Source organism: Colius striatus, chromosome 3, assembly GCF_028858725.1.
Source record: "Colius striatus isolate bColStr4 chromosome 3, bColStr4.1.hap1, whole genome shotgun sequence".
NCBI lineage: Eukaryota > Metazoa > Chordata > Aves > Coliiformes > Coliidae > Colius > Colius striatus.
This window is the reverse complement of record NC_084761.1, coordinates 11509900-11534722: the sequence shown is the minus strand read 5'-3', so window position 1 is coordinate 11534722 and position 24823 is coordinate 11509900. Positions and strand designations below refer to the sequence as shown.

Genomic DNA, 24823 nt, shown 5'->3' with positions numbered 1-24823 from the left:
ACACATATTACATGAACTCAGATGAACATGAATCAAAACTATTTGGTTAAGAACACCATTGCTTCTAAGTAATTTAGGCTGAGATTTTCTGGCTTGTGCAAGAGCTTTTGCTACCCAAGTCAGAGGCACTGATGTATCTAAATCCTCTGGGCAGTGTGTCAAGCCGTAATGTTTCAGAGGTGTTGCTCTAAGCCTTGTTTCTACAACTATAATTGCAAGAGGAAGGGATGTGGAAATGATAGTGAAAACAATGCTTTCCTATGAAAGACGAGCCGTTTTCAACCCAATGGTCCTTATCAGAGCTGTGATGTATATTAATCACTGATTCCCTCCTTTAGCTTCATTGGCTGTTGCTACAAAAGGGTAGGACAATTTAAACAACTACTGGAATACTTGTCTGGTGTGCCCAGCTTTGCTCTGAACAAGGTTTCCAGCAGAAAAGGAATCCATTCAGACACGATGGCTACACGTTTTGCCATATCTTTATTGCACTTTAACCACGTTGCAAACAATTCCACAAAAATGCTGCAAAAGTAAGCCTAGAGCTGCTGAAAGCAGCTTTGTACCCATATATGTATATATTTACACAAAACTATCAAAAGCAAAGTTGAAAAGTAGCAGCTCAGCTATGATAGTCTAGAAAGATATGAGCTGCCACCTCCTTATGGACAAATAGTACAACTTGTCATTTTACATCACTTTGTAAAACCAACATTCAAGTATTCCTGTCAATGCACAATTAGTGAAATTCTCTTCCTGTAACCACTGTATTTATTATTATTAATAATAATTATTTATTATTATAAGTAATTTTTTGCCTTTAAAAGTTCATAATGCCTTAACCCTTTAAATGCTGAGTAGCTGGGAGAAAAAAAAGCATTCAATTTAAATAAGATACAGTGGATTAGAGCACTTAAAGGGTTAACACAAAATACTAAGTGGACTGTCACCACAAATAAAGTGTGAGTCACAAAACTATGCCGTCCCTCTTAGTTAAATTTGGTAGGTAGGTCTGGGATTTCATATATATACCATATATAAATACAAAATATTAAGTAAAGGCCTCCTTTCTATACAAAAAAGGATAGGAGGTGTTTTGCTATCAGACTGTTGTCTGTCAATGATCTGAGTATGTTCTGCATCTTTTCATAATCTCTCTTTAGGAACTAATGAAAAGCATCACATTAGACTTATTTTTCTTAATGAGCTAATCCTTTGCAGAGTCTACACTTTACCTACTTTGGGAACAATTATATCTCATTTCTGAATTCACTGAATTCACAAAGTGGCATACACAGTCTCTTGCAAGACTTTTTTGTTTCCTTTTTTTTCCTTTTCGAGTCTTCTTTACTTGGCTGGTAAAAACAGAGTCTTGCCATTTCACTACCTCTTGGTCGTAACAGTGTTAACATCATTGTTAAAGTCATTTTCAACCACATTGTCAAAACCATCCTTTTCTATACAGTCACTAACAGCCTTGAGGACAATCCGCAGCCGCCTGTCCATTGCCTCCAAGTGAGGCTGATAGAGAATGGGAGCTATTTTATCTTTTAGTAAAGATTCCTTCATCAAGAGACTGAGTTTGTATTCTTCCTTGGCTAATAACTGTAATCGCAGATAGGTAGACTTCCTTATTCTAGGAGAAAAAGGAGAAAAAAAATGCAAATCAATATTTTCATCACTACTGATCATCACAGGACTCAAAGGCTTATAGTCAGCATAGTGATAACAGTGTAAAAAGCTTATGATGTCATCTGAAATGATGTCACAGTCCTAATGATCAGCTGGCATTGTCACCTGGCCAGCAGTCTTTGGGAGCCCTTAGAGACGGAAAGGTTTTGGAGCAGGGCTCTACAGTCAAGTGTGGAAAGCCTTAATGTTCCTTATCTGTGTAAGGCACCAATTGGATCTGGTGCAGCATCCACAGGATCACATCCATTTTGACAGTGACATGTATGAGGCACATGGCATTGTGCAGGGGCAGGGGTGATGGCAGCTGAGACTCCTGCTCATTAAACTTGCAGGGATGCTACAGAGCTCACCTGGCTGAGCTGGGACCTGTGTCCCAGTCATGCAAAGATGAAACTCTAAATGTCACCTGTCCTCTCTGAAAATCCAGGCCATAGGCATCAAGGAAAGCTGTTGTAAAACACTTGAACAAACTGGGCTAAATTTTGTCACTTGAATTCCATGGGATATGTATTTTGTGTTAACAAACCCTCTCTCATAACAGCTCACAGCCAAGCTCCTGCAAGGTTCTGATCTCAGCAAAGCACTTAGTGTATTAGTGACAATGCTCAGGGTTAGCTCAGGTCGGGCTCCCTGGGCAGGATCATGACATCTCCTCCTCTCTATGGTATGCAATACAAGATTGACCTGAACATTTCAGTCCTATTAGCAGAAATAACTCCGGAGGAGAAATGTTACCTGCAGCACTGGTTTAAAGGCACCAATATGGAAAGTTCGTCATGGGAATATTTTCCAAACCTATTTAAAGATAAGAACAAGAACATTTAAAGGCTTTTTTATTTTTTCTTTTTTTTTCTTAATTCTTCCTCAGAAATATTATTAAAGGTATTTACCCTCTTCCATTATCTAAGTGGATGATGAACGTTTCATTTCCAAACTTCTCAAAGGTTTCGTAGTGATGTCGATCCATGTTACCTATGGAATAAACAGATAAAAAGACTGTTCTCCCTCTGGCTTGCTGCTGAGCCTGCAGGTCAGGGCAATACGAAAGCTATGGTTCAGCAGGAAGCCCAAACACAACACCTGGTAGGTCAGAGAAAGCAATGGGGCTGCTGAGCTCATTTGCTTGTACTGTGGAAAGTCCAAAGTGTGCAACACTGGAAGATATGCTGTTATGCTTCCTGGAGCTTTTCAAGCTCTCTGTAGCTTTTATATTTGAGTTTTAGAGGACTCATGTGAAGACAAAACAAACTTTCCCACCTTCCAGCAACCCCTCTTGGGGTATGCCAAGGAAATGCCTCTCACATACAATGGGATTCTGACTGCTTGGGGAACCTGGTTATCTGTGTGATAGCTATGTCCTAAGCCAAGCAGAGCTTCACTGGGGTAAAAGAGCCCTGCTGTTCCAGCCCTGGGTCAGAAGAGCATGCAAAGCAGCCACAGTACATATGCCAGGTGCAAGGCTTAGCTTAGGGAGGGGAAAATGCATCCTTCATGCAGGGATGTTAACCCATATGACTTTGCTAATATTGTATTAAACTTTTTGAACCATGACCAAACATCTTGTTTTTCCACTAATCAGAACTTTGTCTAAATTTCTGGTTGTCTGTAAAGCCAAAATGATATAATGGGTGTAATATATATATATCGGGATGGTACTGCAGTGATACAGCTGAGCACTCGTGGCAGGCAGACACGTGATCTGCTTTTTGGGGTCAATGTGCAGAGTACTGGTGCCAAGATACTAATTTTGTCTTCATGGTGGTGGTTTGAGCCACTTATAGATGCCACATATGGTTCTTAAGCTGTGGTTTGGCATCTCCTGATGTGGTCTAGTCCAGCAATCTCAGTAGTGGCAATGGCTGAAGATATATCCATGCTGGCACATATCCAAGGACCAAATATATATGTTGTCACCCTACAAGTATATTAGCTGCAGCAAAACAGGTTTCATCTGAGAATGTCTCAGAGTCAACTGCCGAGCAGGCCTGGAATACATCACTATCAACTGCTTGTTAATAATTATTTCATTCTGATTAGGTTACATAAACAGAAAAAACCTCCTTCCTGACATATACCACAGCTGTCTTTGTGCAAAGCAATAGCTCTTTTTTTTTTTAATCTCCTCTAACAGTTTATAGAGCACGCTGCAGTCAGTGATATTGCAGGTTGAACACAATGTGCCAATACCCAGCAGTCATTGCCTGTGCATCCAGGAGCCATACGTTCCAATGGCAAAGCATTCACTAAAGCAAATTGTGAAGCCCTTAACTGTTGTGGAGGAGACTAGCCTGATGTTTGCACTGCATTTCTGAATATCTTTATTCCTTTAATCTGCACTGATGGGAATACATAACCATGTAGATCTGCATTTTCTCTTCATCATCTAGAATGGCAAATACAGTAAATGCAGCTTCAGCCGCGCTTTAGCAAACTGCTGAGCTATGCAGAGCGGTGTAGGAAGAAATGGTTCTTATTCTAATTAAATGTTGCATTTAATTTTTGGAAGAGATGAAACATACCCATTAGGAAATCAAAAACTGTCATATCCATTATATCCAGAATTCTGGTCCCACTGTCATATGGCGGTGTTTGTTTAACCTCTTCACAGTAATCTGGATCAACTTCCCACCTGGAAAAGCCAATATTTTGATATTTTACATGACATACAAAGCTTATTGAGTATTTTTTTTTTAAGTTATTTTGCAAAAATCTAGTTATATCACATTCGATTGTGGGCAGCAGGGTCAGGTAGAGGCAGCAAATACTTCAGGCTGCCTCCAGTAATGCAGGCAACTGATAAAGACTGTGACTGATGAAAAAGGAAGAAAATGACATGACTGAAAACTATCGGGTGAACAGCTTCAAGATTTTGGAGACCAGCTACACCATCAGCCATATGATGAAAACATAGAATGGTAGGGGTTGGAAGGGACCTTTAGAAATCATCTGGTCCAACCCCCCTGCAGAAGCAGGTCAACCTAGATCAGGTCACATGAACATGTCCAGGCGTGTCTTGAAGACCTCCAAGGAAGGAGACTCCACAAGCCCTCTGGGCAGCCTGTGCCATTGCTCTGTCACCCTCACAGTAAAATAGTTTTTTTCCTTATATTTAAATGGAACTTTTTGTGTTCCAGCTTCATCCCATTACCCCTTGTCCTGTTACTAGCTACAATAGAAAAAAGGAATGTCTCAACCTCCTGACATCCACCATTTAGGTATCTGTAAATATTAATAAGATCCCCCCTCAATCTTCTCTTTTCTAGATTAAACAGCCCCAGTCTTGTTTAGGCCTGCTGATAGCACTTAGGTCCCATTGCATCCTCCAGTTGGTCAAGGCCACTGGAGGTATCTTTCCCACAAAGGAATTAGTCTTTTGAAGGTCCTTTCAGGTTCAGGACCATAAGCTGGAGCTCCTTGCACATGTAAGTACTCTGTTCCTTCCCAGGACTGAACCCACCAAAGAAATGCAGATGCTCTCTTGAGCCTCAATGCAGGGAAGGGCAGTATCTGCAGCATTATTTTATTTTCCTATTGCCCTTTCTAGCTGGCAAGCCACTACTCACTCTGCTTTCTTGCGCTTGTGGTAGGAACGTCTCCAAGGGTTTCTCCAGGTTTTCCTTTTAGCTAAAGACAAATCAGGTAGGAAAGCAGCCAGAGACCCTTCGATCTGATCTGGTTTTCCACACAGTGCATGTTCTGTTGAGCAGTAGTAGGAGCATTCCCCATAGAAACAGATGTTGTTGGCTGGCAAACAAAGGAAAAAAGTTTAAAATCCTACCCTTAAAATTAGTGTTCAAGAATTCATAAAAGCACTGACATATGTACGTGCAGAAATAAATCTCAGACCCAAAAGCCCATTACCACATATGGTTTTCTTCCACTGAAACCACCAGAAAGACATTAATTTCAGTGACTCTGATCACACTCTATTCTGAGCTCTCTGTGACTACTTCCAGTCCATTTCTATTTCAACTCCTTTCTTTTATTTTTTTTTCTAAATCCTTTCCTTTCTCCTTTCATTTTCCCAGACTGATACATCCTTTGGGATACATTTGTTACCCTAGGCTGAAACCCCAAATCCCATAGCTGAGCAAGTGACACGTGCCCAAAATTAAGTCACCTTTCAAAATCTTGGCTCATTTCTTTAAGAACCAACAACAACATTTCATTCATTTGCTTGCTGGCATGAGAAGAACTGTCAGATTTACTAAGGAGAATTATTTACCATGAAGACTTATGTGGGGGTGTGTGTGGAGGGTGGAAATAGCATAGATGTAACTCTGTCAGCACACATCCCAAAACCAAATTCCTTTCTCCACACATTGCGTTACTCCAACAACCAGAGAAAAAGAAGCTGCAGAGGGTTTTGGAGTGGGTGTTACCTTAAAAAGCTGCCACCACGTATTTCTGTATCAACAAGAACACCTACCTCTTTACAAAAAACCCTCTTCCCATGTGAATTCACTGGAGGTGGGAGAGAGCAACTCATCCCCAAACCCCACCGATGCTCAACCATGAACAAGAATAGGAGCACAGTGCTGTTCTTGTCAGTGTGCTGCTATTCTTTATGCACATAATATGTCATTAGAGGAAGACTGTGCCCTTTCCTTATGGTAATGCACAAAGCCAAGATGTCACATTGCTTCCTAATTCCCCACAAGGCCTCTAAATTCAAATATTGCTTCTGAGATATGCTCTCTTTGGGCAGGCTCAGTATTAATATGGCAGGAAGGGCTGGGGAAGAGGGAGGTAATTTTCTGCCTGTCACAGAAGCCCTCGTGGCTCAGAATGGTAAAGTGGAGGGTTTTCATCACAGTGCACACCATTCTGCACATTGCCAGGATGCTTTTCCCCATTCAGACTCAACCCATGGCCAGCAAATTACCCAGGGGAGATGGCACACTGCTGGTGGGCAATGCAGGAGAGACAATGACTCAAGAGGATAGGAAGAAATACTTGCTGTGGTGCTACAGAGATAACAGGAGGGAGGGAGAAACAGAGCAAAGAGTTGCTGTTGGGGAAGCAGGAGAAGATGGAAGAGCAATAAAGTCTCATGATGTTTTCTATTGTATCAATTGTATCAACTGTATTGTCTGAGACCGACTGCTAATCGTGGCATTACATCAAATAATTGGACGGTAAGACTGATGTGTTATGACTTCACGGTTTGTCTCAGCTCTTCATTTTCAAGCCTCTGTTGATGGTCATCAGATTTGGCCATTAAATTGTGATTAACTTAGTCTGGACACACACTTTTCAAACTCCTTTGCTCTGAGTGACTCATAAGGATATCCATCTATCGGTGCTCAGGAACAACTCCAACTAGAACTATATATTTACATTGACAGGATTGGCTCATACCAGTTAAATATATCCTGACTCAGACCAGAAATACTTACTCTGTGGTCAAAAACCTCATTGACAATTACTGAAAGCAGAGTAGTTCAGGGAAGAGAAAATAAGGAATGGAAATTACAAACGGAAGGAAGGGAAAACTCAGCATGTGAATACTTTTGTAGTTTAAAATGTTTTACCATGTAGGATATTCCTTCCTCAAAAATAGTTTAAAAGCTTTTTCTTACATATAAGGTATACTTAATCTCTGAATACTTTAATTAAAGGAACAGTACTTTGAGACCTCCCATGAGCTAAAAAGCGACCATGCCCTTGGCCAACAAGCCATTCAGGTTGGCTGTTTACTATGAACTCCAGTACAAGTCTTGGTCCTGATCACCATGACATGCTTAATAACTTCTAAACGGAAAACTCACTTATTTTCCCTTTTAAGCAACTCAGCAACTCTGAGAGTAGGGTTTTGAAAACCTAGACAAACCCAACCTAAGGCAAGCCCTGGACGTGCTGCCCTGTACTCTATAACCTCTCACAGGTTTCTTTTAAAAAATGCTGCCACAGCATGGACTTGGCATAGCTTTTGCAAGGCTAACACAGGTGCTTCAAGTTTGTCTTTGATCATCCTGGCAAAACCAGGAGGGCTTCATGCCTCCCTGCAAACCTCTTCCATAATTCAGGATGAAAGTGAAGAGCTGTCCAAGCACCTGTGGGCAACTTCACTAGCTGCAGACAGCCTGCAAACAGGAGGATCATATTGGGCCATTAGGAAGGCTGGGATATTCTCATCCAATAAAAACTAGGGAAAAACATCTGTGATTTATATCCTTAAAAGAAATTACAGCAGAAAAAATATTTCAAGGGGTTCTGGGCTGCCACAAGAGATACTTTACAAGAAATCACATACAGATGCTGCTTACTGCAGGCTAGTATGGAAGATTTGGGAGATATAAAGAGATGTCTTGCTTCCTGGGCACATAATGCCTTGGTGAGAAGGTGGGACTCTCCCCTTTACTGCATCAAGGGCTTATGTTTCCACCAATCTGAAGCTGCAGTGGGGGTTATGCTCCAGTTCAGCTGTGTCAGCATCACGTGCTTGTCTGAGGAGGGAGGGAGGGAGGGAGAGAACCCACACAGACGTATCTTGATTGCCTGAGACAATTTATCTTCCAGGGTTTCTATGACCTGACTTGCACCTGGCAGCGGGAAGCCACCATTACCTGTCACTATAACCATTTTGTGGAGAGCAAAAGGCCCGACAATGCCCCTCCTGTGCTACCGCAGCTTTTGCTGCTCACTATGTAAATCTGACCTTTCAAAGAAGGAATTATATTAAACACAGCATTTTGCACAGTGGGAAGATAAATACTGTCCTTAATAGTTTGCTTCTGAATTTAACTTTGGGAACAATGAAACCCTGCTCTGTATTGTCAATGAAAGCAACTGGGACTAATCATTTGACAGTAATCAGACATTCGTATCCAGATAAATCTTCAGGAAAGCTCGGGGGCACTGGCAGTGTTGGCATTTGCTGCTGCAGAGTGACACAGTCAGCACGTGTTCTGCCTGTGCCATGTCGGGTTGTTCAGCCATGCTCCTGCTGTGCTCCTCCAGATAGTGATTTTCCCACGGAGCTCCCATCGTCTGCAATAGGAGTGCAGTCCTCTGATGCATCCCATCATTAAGACAGAAAATTTGCGGCAAAACCACAAGTGGATTTTTCGGCAAGAAGTGACTTTAAATGGCAAAGCTTTTTCTGCCAGTTGTTTTTCTCCCTGTGGGCTCACACCTGTGGTACTTACTCTCCATGGCTCTTGTCTGATTTCTAGGGGTAGTGGAAGGGAAAGGATGCTGTATCTCAAGTTGCTATTAAAGAAATTAACTGTTTCAATTGATACAGACTAGACATCTTGATATGCCTACCCTATATATATAGGCAGGAAGATGAAGCAGCTTGAATTATCTGGGGAAACATTCATTTGTAAGGTTTCTTAAAAACATAGAAAAAGAGGCATCAAGTATAGAAAAACACAGTTCTCATTTAAGACTTCAGGGTGCAGCAGCAGGCCTCTTTGAAATGTAAGTAGGTGACCCATATTCTGAATAGCAGGCTGAAGGTGAAATTCCAGCTAGAAACACAAGCCCAGTGCTTTGCTGCATGCTAAGAGCAGGGTTTGGCCTTTTGAAGGCAAAAATCAGAGGGAAAGAGACATGGGATCTAACAGGAATGTGGCCTCTTTCCTCTCCTTAAAATTGCCCAGCCCATAGGTTCCTCTCTCATATGATACAGGTATTTCCCTAAAAGCCCCTGTCCCTACATCTGCAAAGGAAGCAACCACCAGGAATTTGTGCTCCTGCAGAATGGGTAGAAATAGCAACATCAGCAGTGCTGGCAAACCAGAAAGGAAGGATCGTTTATACATGCTGAAACGTTCAAATGCTGGGAATTAGCAACATGCAAACTCCTTCATCATTAAAAACCAAAATTGTTTCCCCAAAGCACCAGAGAGGCAAGAGAATCCCGAGAGGTGTTTCAAATGTCTGGTTTTCATTATCTGAGGATGAATGGATAAAATTTGTAATGAAATCCGTGCAAAAATCGTGGTGTGGTGATCGAAACTCCAACTAATTACAACAATAAAGAACCTGAGTGCTTGTGTACTCATCTGCACATTTTCCATGTGTTATCCTGATAGCTGAACAATAATTCTTCTCTGGAAGAAAAGGAACAAGTGGAGATATCTTAAAGCAAATTGCTTGGCAGAGCAATTCTTTTATCGAGATTTGCATGACTGTTAATCAAGGACAATTAGAAAGCCTGTGCAATTGGAGCACTGGAGAAAATCCTGAATCTTTACTAAAGTGATGCAAGAAAAGATCTTTCTTTTACCTGCTTAAAATCATAGCTAATTCAGAATTGCTATTGTTTGCTGAGAAGGAGGGGGGAAAAAATTCCATAATCCCTTGGAATTGGTTAATATGAACAAAAACATAGTGCTTACTAGCTGTGTAACATTGATTTCTTTAAGCTGCTGCCTCAATTACTTCCAAAATGAAGGCTGACATCGTTAATATGTCTCTTTTTTCCCCAGCAAATTACCATTCATTTGCAAGAGTAGCAGGGCTACTGCAGTCTGCCCTGCTGCAAAGGATGTAAAATTAATTTAAATAATTACTGACCTAATTCCATTTCTCATGTTTAGTCCAAGCTGCCTGGAAGTGCACTTTTCTGCAATCTGCTTTCTCTCTGAATGTAGCCTAATGCATCGGCTGACCTGGCTGTGCACAGCCATTTCTGCTTTCCAGTGGAAAAAAGGATACTTTTCTGCAGCATCCTCTGAAGCTACAATTGCCTGCAGCTTCCTGGCCCTGATTTCCATGCCTAACAGGACAAGTGAGATGGCCCAGGCGTGGAAATGCAGTAGTATTTCTTCTGACCCATCTCTGCACTGCTCCAGGGAATAACATGGTGTATTGATGAGAATCATCAATATTTACCCTCTGAGTGTTTCCACTGCTAACAGTGGTCTCCCAGCCCAAGGGGAAGAGTTTTGTATAAAATCAATTACAATTATTGCTCGTTTAACTTAAAGGGGTGAATATAGATGCATGGAGAGGGATACACTGCCAGCAGACACAATATGTCCCTGTGACCATTAATTATCACCGAGCACCACTGGTGATGGAGATGCAGAGATACAGCCACCTGAAATGGAGTCCCAGGGAAGTCTCAGCAGCTAAATGCTGTTGCACAGGCTGGTTCTTGCAAGTATTCATATAGCATGGCTGAATTTCTCAACTTTGTAACCAGCTCTCCCTCAAAATCAAGTGACTTTGTTGGCCCTCATCTGCCAGAGGGAACAAGTCAGCCTCTTCCAGTCTTCTCCAGCCTCCCCGTTGCCTCCCCAGCCTGCAGGGTTCATTCCAGTACCCTCTTCTTTTCCTTTTGCTGTTCTTAATCTGTTACTTGAGCTGCCTGCTAGGTTTGTGGATTTGTTTCTAAATGCTTAATTTAGGACCTTTATTACTTTTTCATTAAGAATTAATTAATATTTGCCTCTTCAGGTCACTATGAAATATGAGATGGAGGTTGGGCATATGTTAATGAGAATCTGACTAATTAAACTGGGGACTTGTAGGGAAGAACTCTGACAAGTAATCAACATTATTTAAGCAAAGTATATTGATTTAGGAAACATAAAATTGAAAGAAAAATTAATTGCTTAAGCGTTTTATTCTCCAGAAAAGCATGATTCATAGTTAATCAAATATTTTAATTGAATTTATCTGAGGCCTCTAAATAAATTTGAATAAAGGATTATGCTTGGATCATCCCTTGGATGTCTGGAATTTCATAATGACAAGATAAAGATCTTCATCCAAACCAGCAGCTTTAACTCTGCATTGCCATGCTCTGGTTGCTGTAAGCTGCTCAGTACGTGAGTACAGTTTTGTAATTCTCAGAAATTACTCAAGCTCACCCCTAAGCCTTGATATATAACCTGGGAAGAGCAAACCTACTAATCCATGTTGTACTTGCTAAAATGGGAATAAAATGGCTTATATTTCAAATGAGCCAAAGCACCTTATGCACACAGTCACAAGATTTTTTTGCCATCTTTTGTGTGCAGCTCTGCCTACAAAAAATAAAGCAAAAAAAAAAAAAGGAGACAGAGAAAGGCAGAGATGGGGAGAGACAGAAAGTGACTGGAGCACACAGAAATACCTACAAATCAGGTTTGGTGAGCGCTATCACCAGATGCTGTCACCACTGTCACCACAATTGTACATGTAAAATTGGAGTGCTCATAACACAACGTAAGATGAATCTTTTTGTAATTATGTAATGTATTTTACAAGTGAAGTTACTGGAATAAATGTCTGCTCAACTGTGTCCTGAAGAGCTGAACATAAATATGAAGCTAAAAAAAACCCATCCATAATAATGATTTTACTGGTGATCACAAAAGTGTGATAAACATTTTAAGAAAACACGCTCTGGAATGACAGGGCTCTAGTTTCTAGCTAACAGCAATATACTACAGTAACGTTAGGAGAAACTGTAATTAAATCTCTGGGTCTTGACTTTAAGGATCTGGGATAAACAGTTCCTGGCCAGTCACCCATGGAGCGAGGGGGAGATCTCCAGAGATTTCTGATCCAGATTGCTTGTTGCACAAGTTACAGCCCAAGTTCAGCAAACCACACTTGCACACAGCTGAAATAACACCAGTTAAGTTCACTGGAATACAGCTATATGCTCTAAATTGAATGTTCCCCTATACATTTCCCCCAAGAACATACTTCAATATGCATTTTTGTGCCTTGACTCTGAGCCTTAATTTCTCCATCTTAGCATCCCAGATGCTAAACAGAGACGATACCCCTTTCTCTCACTCAGAGCATGGTTTTACCCCATAAAATTCCCACTCTATGGAGTTCCATCCTTGGCCATGACCACCAGATGTTGTGAAAGAGTGGTATCAGCTCCTAGGGTCAGTGTTCAAAGCAAGAACAAGGACTGGGAACAATGCAGGTGACTTCTACTCTGCCCTCTGCCCAATGGAGAATTTGAGCTGAAAGCAGGGTATGTTACATATTTATGTGCTTAAGATTTTTCAGACTCCTGTTTGGAATAAAAAACTGAAGTAAATGACAGAGGAAATTAGGTTCTGGTCCTCCAGTCAAAAATGAGAAATAAATGCATCTGACCAACAGAAGCAAAGGATCACATTCCAGCAGAAAAAATAAAGTTTAAATAACTAATGGGCTAAGTAATAAGGTTTTGGGTAAACTAAGAGCGATGGAAGAAATTGCTTTAGAAATCTCTCCACATAAAACATTTGTTGAATACATTGCTTTTGTGAATGTAAAAGCCTGTCTCTGTGGATAATTTGTCAAGGGGAAAAGGCACTCAACTCAAAACAATAAAGCCTTCTTTGTAGGCTATGTCTCCACATTTATTTTTATTCAAAGGTCTAGAAGACAGTTCTATTAGAAACATCTGAGCAATTAAGCAATCTACACATTGTTCCCTTAAGTACGTGTTCAGCGGGATAGAAAGAATATAGTGTTATTTCCAAGACTACCTGGTGAGATGAAAAACGTTCTCCACAGCTTCTTGTCACGAGTAACATCTCGTATTTCTCTCGTCATGTTAACCAGTCTACCTGCAACCGGTGGCACGCGACGGAAATCCAGGATCCTGGAAGAGAAAGAGGAGAGAGAGTTTACGTAAAGGATTAAAATATAACGATATTGATAGGTTTTAGGAGGGTTCATTACACTCTGAAGGCACATTTATCTGTGGTCTTTAACAAGTGAAAAACCCATCAACTTCAAACTGGATAATCCTTCGGATAATATATAACAAAATATGTCCTGAACATGATCAGCTCTGACTTGTCTACATAGTACTGAGCATATGCAAAGTAGAGAAGAACTCATTGTTCCATGACAAAAAAAACCCCAAAGATACCTTGAATTACGGAAATAAAAGACAGTAGAAACTTACTTTTTATTTTTAGCTACTTCAGGACTGTTATAACAAGCATTTTGCTCACCAATTTTTTACGTGACTTGAGAAATGGGATTTCAGTTTGTTTCTCCCATAAATAACATCTAATAGGTTTGGGTTTCCTTTTTTATTCCCCTGACAGTATGCGTTTGATATGTGTGCTTCCACTCCTCTCTGTTTTAATACCCATATACTAACCTAAACAACCTCCCTGACATGAGAAATTTTACCACGGGCAAAAGCTGGGTGAAGACCCTTTCTCTGTCCCAAACTTCCCTGCCTTAGCAGATCACTAAATACTCCCTACAAAGCATTGCTATTAGATACAGTAAAAGAATAAAGTCCTCATTCAAAACCTCCCCATAGATGGGATTTTTATGTACACTGTCTGCAGATAAGGTTTTATACATTTAATAGCAACTGCTTTTTTTTGCTTACTGTGTAGATATTTAACATGCCTCCCTGTAGGAACTCAATTAATGTTTTTTCTCCTATAGCACCAGCTGCTTAAAATGGCAATATAAAATACAAAGCAGAAGGGATCGACACCAAAGTCAACAAAATAAAACATAGAAACTCCTCGAAGGATCTCACCAGAATGGCTTTTAATGGCAAATCTACTCTGTGCCACACCTGCTTTATCCTAAGAAGCAACCTAGATGACAGCAATACTACACATACTCCCAAATAATTTGCAGCCCCAAAGCTTCAAGCTTTTGAAAGGATGCTTCTTGGCACCTCAGGGTATGAAAAATGCTTAAGTTCTAACTCAGCCTTTGAAATGCCACAATTTCCAACCATACTGTTAGTATTCATCAGTAATTATTAATTTCCATTCCTAATCTGGGCAGGCTGAGAGGCGTGCAGTCCTTTCCTAGTCTTGGGGTATACAACATACTCTGCACTAACTCTGCCTGAGGGGACATTTTCAGCTAATGGGAGCATGGAATGGCCACCATTGCCCTCTCCTTCCCACTATCTTATAGCCTAAATATGCACTTGATTTTGGGCAGCCCCAGCCTTTTGCTGGGAAACCAGACTCCCCTCCCTAGCTCAATTATTCCTCTCTGAATACTCGCACCATTCCCTGTGTCTTGCTTGTTTTTGTGTGCCCTGGAGCTAATTGGGGTGAGCCAGTCTCCTGTCACACGACACATTCCCCAGGAGATGTGTCCTCTCCATATGCACTTCAAAATCACAGGGGAAATTTATTTCTCAGCTTCTCTTCAATATGATTTCTCTTTCTTTTGGAGAATTACGTATTGCCAGGTTTCTCATTCCCAGAGCAAGTCACATCTCTTAATTATTAATCTACCCTTTCATCATCTGCCATTTCATTTATTCATAGTGTTTGCCCACCTTTGTTCCACTTTTCCCTTTTTCAAAAGTAATTCAGTTACAGAGCTGGCCAAGTGCAGAAACTTATCAAAATATTTCCACTTTTCTTTTAACACAAGCTCATTTTACTTGCCTGTCCAAATGAAATGCTGCTATTTCTGCATTATGTCTTTCATAGTCTGAGAAATAAAAAAAGTCAGGTGGGGTTTCTTGTTCTCTGGTTTGTCTGTAAAGAAAAATAAGGAAAGTGTTTTAATGAAAGGTTAGCAATTTCAAGGAGCAATACTCAGTCATTAGCACGTTATTCAGGAGTTTGGTATTGTTTGCTTAACAGAAGGGCTTTAAGCACTTCATGTATGCATTATTTGTCATGTAGCCTTCATTTTGTCTTCTTTTTTAAACTATTGCACCAAAAAAAATAGGGATTCAAGGCTTGTGCATTCAGGCTGCTGTCACAAAGCTATGCTACTCCAGACTCTCGCTCTGTTTCACAAAATCTGTTTCATCACTCTCAGACATTTCATTAGTGATAGCGGAGAAGACAATGTCATTTCATTAAATCATCATTAACTGTAATTATGAAATTTCCAAAAGTAATAACATTTTTCTTTCATCTTTGTCAGCCATGTAGCTCCCATCTAAAATGTGACTTTCCCTTTGTATTACTTAGAGCCAAAAGTGACATGTTTTTCTCATTTCAGAAGAAATGGGATCTTTGCAGTTTGACGGCCACGACACATGTCATGTTTCAAACAACATTAACAAGACCATGCTCCAGAGAGGATTCAGAATTTGTTGTTTTTCAGTTTAAGAAGCAATAAAAAATGTCATTCTGATGGAAATAGAAAAGCTGAAGCTTCAAGACTGAACTCCACGGAAAAGCAGAACCTCTGCATAACAGAGGAGCAAATCTATGTCTCACTTTAGGCAATTGCCAGTCCTGATGGCTTGTGGATGGACTACAACTCAGGAAGAAGACCAGTACCACCTCTAGGCCCTCACCTCAGCCTGCACCATGCCCTGTTTTGAAGTCCTAAGTGGGAGATAAGCACTGCAAAGCTGTTCTGCAGAGCATCTGCAAGGGAGGACAGCTCTCCAGGAGAGAAAAACGAAGCTCTTTCTCATTCTCTGTTATCATAGGTGTCCAGCTGACAGCTCTTATATCACCCACTGGCAATTAAAATCCTCCTTCTGCACCAGGACCTTGTTGCATGCAAGCCTTTGAGGCCGTGCAAGTGTAGAGCTCAAAACTCTAGAGGATTTGCAGCAAGCCCTAATTATAGGGCTTGTTGGGAACCCAAAGCTGTGTCCATCCATGCTCATTTTCACAAAGACCACGGTGACTCCCAGGACTGGCATCTGTCTGCGAGTCCTCCTGTATACACCTTGCTGAAGAAAGGAGTCTTACATTTTTTTCCACTATATGAATATTTTGTCGTGCAATCAGCAGCGTTTAAAAGGCTGATATCCTTTCTCAGACATTCTTCTTTACATTATCATCTCTGTGAGGTACTCTGACTCACCCTAAATGATGAACAATTGCCATCACAGAGACACTATCAAGATATTTGACTAGTGTCTTATTTAACTTAAGGTCAGAGGAGCACCCAGCGATGTTCTGGCCAAAACCACACCGACTCCTTCACAGTACTGGTCACGGAGGTGGCCAACACTTGGCAGAAGTCTTGTTAGGGTGCTGCTGTGGCTCAAACGGTTCACAAGAAGACAAGCTAAAAAGTGAGCCTGGCATAAATGAAAAAATAATATTTTCCTTTGTCTCCATTATAAATGCAAAAGAGGAAGGAGCACACCCACAAGGAGGAATAGGAGAGAGCCGGAAACCTACAGCCTGTCCCAAAATACACTGTGCAATCAAGGCAAGAGCTAGGAAAGCTGCAACCTCATTGTACATATTCCCCTCAAAAATGAAGAAATGAGCTCTGCATAAAAATTCAAAAGAAAAGGTTAACATGTTTCTGCTATGCAGAAAATTACTCATGTGTATATAACTTTCTCTCCCCTCCAGATTTTAAAATAGTCAATTTCTTCAGCAAATCAAAGGGAGAAAGATTCATCCCAAACTCTTGCAAATTTTACACATATCAGCACAGTTGATAGCTTGCAGAAAATATTACTAATTAGCTAATCAATGCCATCTGCTTTTTATCTCCCAAAGACTTTAAACAAGTCAGGGCTGTTGCTTTAAAAGAAAAACTTGCTCCAGAAAATCAGACTTAAATAAGGGCTAGATCTCAATCTTGCAAGCACAGCTCTAGCCTCAGCCCAGCTCCTCTGCGCTGCTTGCTCGATGCGCCAGGCAGTCAGTACATCACCGCCGGGATAGTCGGGTCTCTCTAATTTCACTTTGCTATTTGCTCCCTGCCACCCTTGGCTATGGCTGGGGATATTATTCATTTGGGAGTAAGTATAGCTGTCCTGCAGGCTCAGACTTGTTTGTACATATTTCTCTCCTGTCATACTGTATTATTAAGTGGTAGCACATCGTCCTAGAAAATCGTGAACTTGATTGTCCTAAAGCCTTCAAAATTGGACATCAACTCCACCGTGCAATCTTGACAATGGAAATACTGGTATTTTTTGAACCTGACTATACATCAGGAGACAAACTCCCAACCTTCCTTGGTGCTTCAGGTGCTTCCTTCTGCTTACCTACAGAAAAATTCTCTCCAGCCACAGCTCCTGTCTGTGTCCCTGTCAAACAAGTATGATACCTGCTCTTATGTCTCTTGGAAATATTGGATTATTCTGAACTTAGACTGGAAGGAGGATTTATCAAACCTCCAAGCTGCTTTACAGTCCTTATGTTCCTTTGCAAACCTCTGCAGAACTAAGATGTAGCAGATTCAAACATGAAACCCTCTCCTGAAATAACCATAAAAAAGCCTTTCTGCTGACTTATTCCAATATATCATAGATAGAAGAGGAACCTTGTTTCTCTGATCTGACTTCATCTGGCAAGAGTTTTACTCAAACATACATTTACTGTTAATTTGATGTCTCCAGCAGCACCTAAAGAGATTAGTTGGTAATTCCTCATCCACAGTAAACTGCAGTACCAGCAGCAAGTGCTAACGTGTGTGATGATCACAGCCTAAGGTACACAGCTGAATTTAAAAAGCCACATGTGCCTAAACCAGCTTTGAATTAATGGAATAAATGGACTATTATGAGAATGCCTTTAACAGTGTTAAAAGGGCACCTACATCATAATCTGTATGTTTTACTTTATCCATGTGTGTTTAGATGTGATTTTATTTAATTCATGTTAAAGAAGTTGCTGTTTTTCAGCATGCATAATCTAATCAATGCATTGCCTAGTTTGGTGCACTTCTAATAGATTTTAATTACTTTCTATACTTAGGGAGGTGAAAAATCAAACTCTATGCTCAGCAATGTGTATGTAAAGTCAGCAAGTCCTATCAGTTACTCCGGCTTCAGTTCATGGTAACTGGCCCTCTAGTGCCAAGTGACAGTCTGGGAAAGGGGCACATCTCCACTCTGAATCCCTTCACAGAATCACAGATTCACAGAATGGTAGGGGTTGGAAGGAACGTCTAGAGATCACCTAATCCAATCCCCATGCTAAAGCAGGTTCATCTAGATCAGGTCACATAGGAACGTGTCCAGCCAGGTTTTGAAAACCTCCAGGGAAGGAGATTCCACAATGTCCCTGGGCAGCCTGTGCCAGGGCTCCCTCACCCTTACAGTAAAATAGTTTTTCCTTCTGGGTCAAGTATCTTAGAAAAGAATACTGGAACTGATCCATTCTACACCATGTTTTAAATCAGAATTAAAGGGGGGAAAAAAACCCAACCCTGTCGTTACTTTGGTTTTATTACCTGATGGCTACTGAAGGTTATTTTCTATTAAAACAAGATATTTGAGCAACCAGAACAATATGCTGAACTCTCTGCAGAAGGGCATGCTTCTGAGGGACAACAAATGAAAGCAATGGTCAGAGCTCCTCAGTGCCAGCAGTAACACCTCACCATGTGCAGGACACAGGTTCTGCACAGGTTGCAGACAGTGGGAGAGGATTTCTGGCAGTGGCTCTTATTTTGCAAACAGTTGGAATCTGGTGATCCTCTCTTTGGAGAAGGATTTGGCAGATATTTATAACGGCACGCTGGGAAGCTCTGGAGGAGAGACAGATGGAGGTCTGTTGATACTGCACACAGTTAAAAATTACACAGTGGCACCAGACCAATTACAGCATAAGGAAAAGACAAATCAGCATGGTAACACTAGTAGAGGAGAAATAAGAACTAAGGGGAAATCAAAGCCCATGAAAATTTCCCTGCCATGACAAAACTTGGAGAAAATACGGGGAATTAAGAATGATTTTAAACAGGACAGGGATACATTTGCACTGAGACAAGATGAGATGCAACTGATCTTGTGACTAGAAAAGTGAGTCATGCTTACAAATATAAGAAATAAAGCTACTCTGATAAATGAACAGAGTCAGGAATAAATCTGATGAGTCAGCTCCTAGCTATAGCTGCGACCTGTTTTGGTGTTCAGTAGTATTTGGATAAATTACACACAGTGATTTGTGTGCAGGAATAATTGCAAAACCTCAAGATTTTCCTAAATGTTTCTGTAAACACTTTTTGGCTAATGGCTTGATCTCCCAAACCCAAGATTAGTAATCTCTCTGTGTGTTTTTTCTTGCCATTCATGAGCTGCATCACCACAGTGAGACTGCAGGCTCTGTAGGCTCTCTGGCATTTCAGAAATGCCATTATAGAAACTAAACTTCTAATGTGGAAATCTATGTTTAGCTTCCAGGGTCATTCGCATACACCTGCTTAAATTACCAGGATTAATACCCACTAGGGCCATGTATTACTCGAAAGAATCCTGCCTCGACGCCAGACTTCCTCCACTCTGGAGAGGACCTGTTATCTGTTCAGCAGCCAAAAAGCCAGAAAATAGGACAAACAGCCCAATCTGAGTCAAATGTTACCCTGACAGACACATGCTGTTTTCCTATGCCGCAGTCCAGAGACATTTCAGAGACACCTTTTGTGTCAAACCTGTGTACCTTAACTAATGAAAGGACATGCTGCTGATTTGAAAACAGCTCCTCCTAAATAGGTTGCACTTCTATTTCGACACATAATCAGGGGAATCAAACACAGAGATTGGGGCTGATCATGGATCACAACAATCAGCTTTGCTGCAGCAGGGAGTGGGTTTGCTTGAGTTGGACCATTTTGCAGGTGGAGACCCTGGCCCTCTCCTGCTGAGGAAATTCAGCAGCAGCAAAATCACTAAGAGACGTAACAGGCCAATGAGGCATGGTAATTGCATTGGCAGGGACAAGACTAACATTGATAAGTGCCTAATTTGGCTATTGGAACAGATAACTGGAGATTATCTGGATCTACCCACAGCTACAGGTTGCTATTCTTCTTTGGAAAGCAGCTTTCCTCTCTTCCCATGGAGTATTTAAGACATTTAAATACCTATCCTGGAGCCGAGTTGCAGGCTCAGTAGTTAATATACAGTCTTATCTAAATGATAAAATATAGTTAATACAAAACTAAAAGGCTGCCACTCAGCAGTTTGCTGCTGTTTCAATTTGTGGCCTGGGCGGCACCTGGGGACTTCTTGCATTCGGAAGCCCATGGTGGAGCTCTGTGAGCAGCCCCTTGCTCCATCAAGCACCTGAAGCATAGATGCTCCATCAAGTCTGGAGAGTCTTTCTTTTAACACAAGACAGGCATGAAATCTCCCCAGCCCTTACCTGTGTACTTCTTTGTACTAGTGGAAAACTCAGACTGAAAGTCCAGCGTCTGCTAAGATTTTCTGACCCCCACCCCACAACCCTTAAGTCAAATTGGATTGTGTGGCAGAGGGATCTAGAGTGTCCTGAGATAATCTAAAGCTTATTATTCTAAGTGAAGGAGGGAGTCCAAGGAAAAAAAACCCAATATCTCTAAGGCATCTGTAGTTCTTAAGAGAGTACTTAGCAGAGTCATACCATTCGAGAGCGCTTTCTATGTGTTTGACACCAGTTAGAACAGGTGGAAAAAATGCCACTTAATTTTATAATACATTTTAATGGCTTAGTAAGTCCTTAGGAAGATAAATGATATTGCTAATGCAGCTACTTCTACAGCAGTGAAGATATCTGGTGTCTATTTCTGACTCCTTATGGAGACTTGGCAGCTGATGGCTTTGGCTTTATCAAAGTGTTCTGCTACAAAGAGCACTCCCAGGAATGATATAAGCTGTTTACAAGAGCAGAATACAGTCCAGAAAATGAGTGGCCAATCCAGGAATGCAAAGACATGCAATTAAGTGGTACAGAAATGATGCTAGGCCTGTTTCATTGCTATCATTCAAATGACAATATGGGTCTCTGCAGGATATTCATGTTTCTCCTGTTTAACTAGCAGTTCTGCATCTAGAAAAAAAAAAAAGGAGAGAACATCTACTGTGGCAGAAAGACAGAAATTCACACAGGGATGTGATAGCAATAGGAATAATTAGCAAACCGCCAAAAGGATAAATACCAAGATCATGCTATTGCATGCCAGCCCCAGAGTGCTTTTCTCCTAGGCAGATGAAGAGAGCTTGACAACAACACATGCTCAAGAACCAGTTAGCTTAAAATAAATCATAAAGCTCTGATGCAGAGAATGGCAATAAGCTTTTGAAAGAGCATTTGTATATATAGGTATCTAATTACCTGGCACAGGAGGACAGTGGGGGGAAGAGGGAGAAGAAATCCACAGGGAAACAGTATATTAAGGTGGGTTTTCTTTCCATTTTCAATTGCAGAGTCAAAGGAAAAAAAGAATCAGGAAGTCACCTAACCCCTCCCCTGGCCCCAGGGCAAGATCAGCTGGACCTAAACCATTGTTGAAAGACATCTCTATAATGTGAACTTCAAAATGTCCTCTCACAATGCCACGACTACAGCCCTCTCCTCCTTGTCCCCATGTGCCAGCCTCACTTTTCCACTAATTTCTAGTCTTGCTGTAATAGCAATACCATTGCCTTCCCTGACATTGTGCTGACAGTGGAGTCAAGGCATAATCTCATCAATCATCATTTCATTGTCTACCTCCTTGCTTCACAATCAAGGCTAAACCATCACAGTAAGACACGCTGCAGCTGATCCAAATGCTTTTCTGAGGAAGGAATACATGTGACAGACAAGCCAGAACAACCGGCTCCCATTCCTGAAAAGAGCATCCTGAAGCCAAGACCTGGAAATTAAGCCTTAAAGCTTTTAGACTGCAGATTCCTCAGCTCAGAGACTTCTTTACTAAGCATCATTCATTTATTTTTAATTCACTAAGAAACCAAATCAATCTAAAGCCTTGAAAACCTACTTCAGGCTTTCCCCTTAAAACCAGCACTGTTTCTGGAGGACAATGAAGCAACCTCTAATTCATCTACATAGATCAGAGTGTTTGTGAAATGGCTGGGCAAAACCAGTCACTTGCTCAAAGCATGGCCAGTGAAAGATTCCTGCCATCCCATGCACGAGATGGAGAGAGAGAAGAATCGAGAGAGAAGCAGATTTTCACCTGAACAAAACACAAGCTACCACTCTTGACTATACAAGCAGATATGATATGAAGGGCTGAATAATCAGGGTAACTAATATGATCCAAGAATATGAAAGTTTTGTATTTATTCTCCACTAAAATGTAAAAATAATAATAAAACTAGACATTTTTCTCTTCTTTAAGGCTTTTCTCTTCCTTCCAGTGAACTGGGTTTGGTATTAATATCTCAAAATGTACCGTCTCTATACCATTGCCTTCCCTGACATTGTGCTGACAGTAAAGTCATGGCATAATCTCACCAATCATCATTTCATTGTCTACCAGCACAGAAGAATAGCTCTTTTTTTTCATTCATTCTTTTGCGCTTTCAGATACATAAGACATGAAGAGAATCTTTGATCAGCACAAAACACATAAGAGTTTGATCAACTGGGAAAGTTTCCTTCAGCAATTCAGAATATTACTTCCAGCTCTGCCTAGTGAGTAGCTGCCTGTCACCATGAGAAAAGCAAATGGAGAAAAAATATGAGGGTAAGCACATTTGTCAGGATGTCTTCCCCACCCGTGCTTTTCAGCATGACAGCCAGCAGTCCCCTGCCTGCTCCCAGGGCACAGTGCTGAAGAGAGGGGGTCTTCATGCTGGGAGCTGCACAATCAGCCTGGGCACTGCTAGCAGTAATACTAATACTATTAATTACTATTAGTTAGAAGATGATAGTGGAAATGAAAACAAAATGCATCGCAGTCCCAAAGCAGGTAAGCCATGCAAAACCAGAGAGGTGAGCTCCAGACTCCAGGTGGATGTACATAGGTGCACTTAATGCATAATCCAGCACATCCATCAATATCTAATACTGCCTGCTGTGGACAATCCTAGGCAAGTATAATCATTATTTATAAATTTGTCTGTATTTCTTCTGCATCCTGCAAACACTTCATATCTTAGAGGCAGGCACAGTGTGAGAGAACAGGCAAGTTTAAAGTATTTGAAATGAGTTTTTGCAAAATTATGAGATATAGGTTGATCTTGGTTATTACTAAAAAGCAATACCACAATGCTGAGGTTAGTGAAATAGAAGATGCTTTGCATGATCACTTTTCTAAGCTGTATATTGTGCTGCTTCTGTTGTAAGAAATGGCATGCACAGTTTATTTTTGGTCAGTAGTAGGGATTGAAGTGTGTATTTCCAACATTAAAAGCTCAGGTCTTCACATCTGGATTTGAAGAAGCCTCCTCTGCAAGGAGCTCAGTGAAAGGTATATAATCCATACGGTTATGCTGATTACACAAGAGACAGCCCATGTATGCAGAATTGCAGGTGACTTGATACAAATTCATCTTTCTCACTCTCTTTTGGGATGCTGATGAGGAGAAGGGATGTGAGATGGAGTATAGGTGAACACTGATGCCATAGTGGCTTGGTGACAGTGCCTGTTGGCTAGAAATTTTTTTCTACCATCCAGAAAAAGCAGAAAATTTGTACAGAAAAACAAATGAGTCACAGTATGAAGATAAAGGCAAGCTCTGGGAAGCTCCTCTCACTAATTTACTTTGCAGATAAAAAAATTCTTAACCTAGAAATAAGGTTTGATTCATCTTTGAGATAGAAACCTGACTTGACATATATGAATTGAAAGATTAAGAGGTACTTGACAGCACAACAAAAGAATTCTCAGTGCCAAAGTTAATAGGGTCAATGCTGTTGCCACAGCAGGGAGAAAAAAGCCTTGTAGCAATTAAACAAGCAGGAGAAGTTAGTTATTAACGAGGTGCTACAACAATACTTTGTCCCTTTCTTTAAGGTATCTTCATTAAGAAGCAGTATCACTATCAGTATTTTCTGCCCCTGTTTGGCTTGGATTCCTTTGTGCTCTGAAACAAGTGGTGTGAGCATTTTTGCCATGCTGAGCCCATGATATCTGTCATCTTTCCCCTTGATTTATCCCGTTGAGGCTCTGTTGTACATTGTCTGCTAGCCATAAATTGCAAACATGAAAAATGATACAGCTGCAGAAACTATTTTTGAAAAACAGGCAGTGCAAACAGAGCTCAGTGTGAGCCCAGGTACCTTCAGTCTTTCTCCAGGAAAAAGGCTGCAGAATATTTCCTATAGAGGTATTTCAAGATATAACATTCGTAGAGCTCAGAGAGTGCAGACGGGAAAATATGTGTAAAATTAGAAGTCTGAAGCATCTCTTCAGCCCTGAGAACATCATTTAATATGTCTGGGGTCATTAAGGGTGTGGAATTTAACGGAACAATAACATTAAATATATTAGAAGCACAGCAGAGCTCAAATTTCTTTTAGCTTGCTGAGTTTTTTCTTTCCACTGTACACGATATATGTGCCATTGAAATTCCATGGCTCACAATAGA

General features: G+C 40.9%; 1 protein-coding gene across 1 annotated transcript in view; it reads right to left on the bottom strand.

Annotated features, from left to right (window-relative positions):
• Positions 1–464: 464 nt before the first annotated feature.
• FAM20C (FAM20C golgi associated secretory pathway kinase) overlaps positions 465–24823 on the bottom strand; it is a 60242-nt gene continuing 35883 nt past the window's right edge. Inside the window, exons 4-10 of the mRNA XM_061993950.1 lie at positions 15030–15122; positions 13131–13246; positions 5256–5436; positions 4212–4321; positions 2583–2664; positions 2428–2487; positions 465–1636 (exon numbers count right to left, since the gene is read on the bottom strand). Coding sequence (XP_061849934.1) covers positions 1384–1636; positions 2428–2487; positions 2583–2664; positions 4212–4321; positions 5256–5436; positions 13131–13246; positions 15030–15122 — 895 coding nt within the window. The 3' untranslated portion in view covers positions 465–1383. The remainder of the gene's footprint in view (positions 1637–2427; positions 2488–2582; positions 2665–4211; positions 4322–5255; positions 5437–13130; positions 13247–15029; positions 15123–24823) is intronic.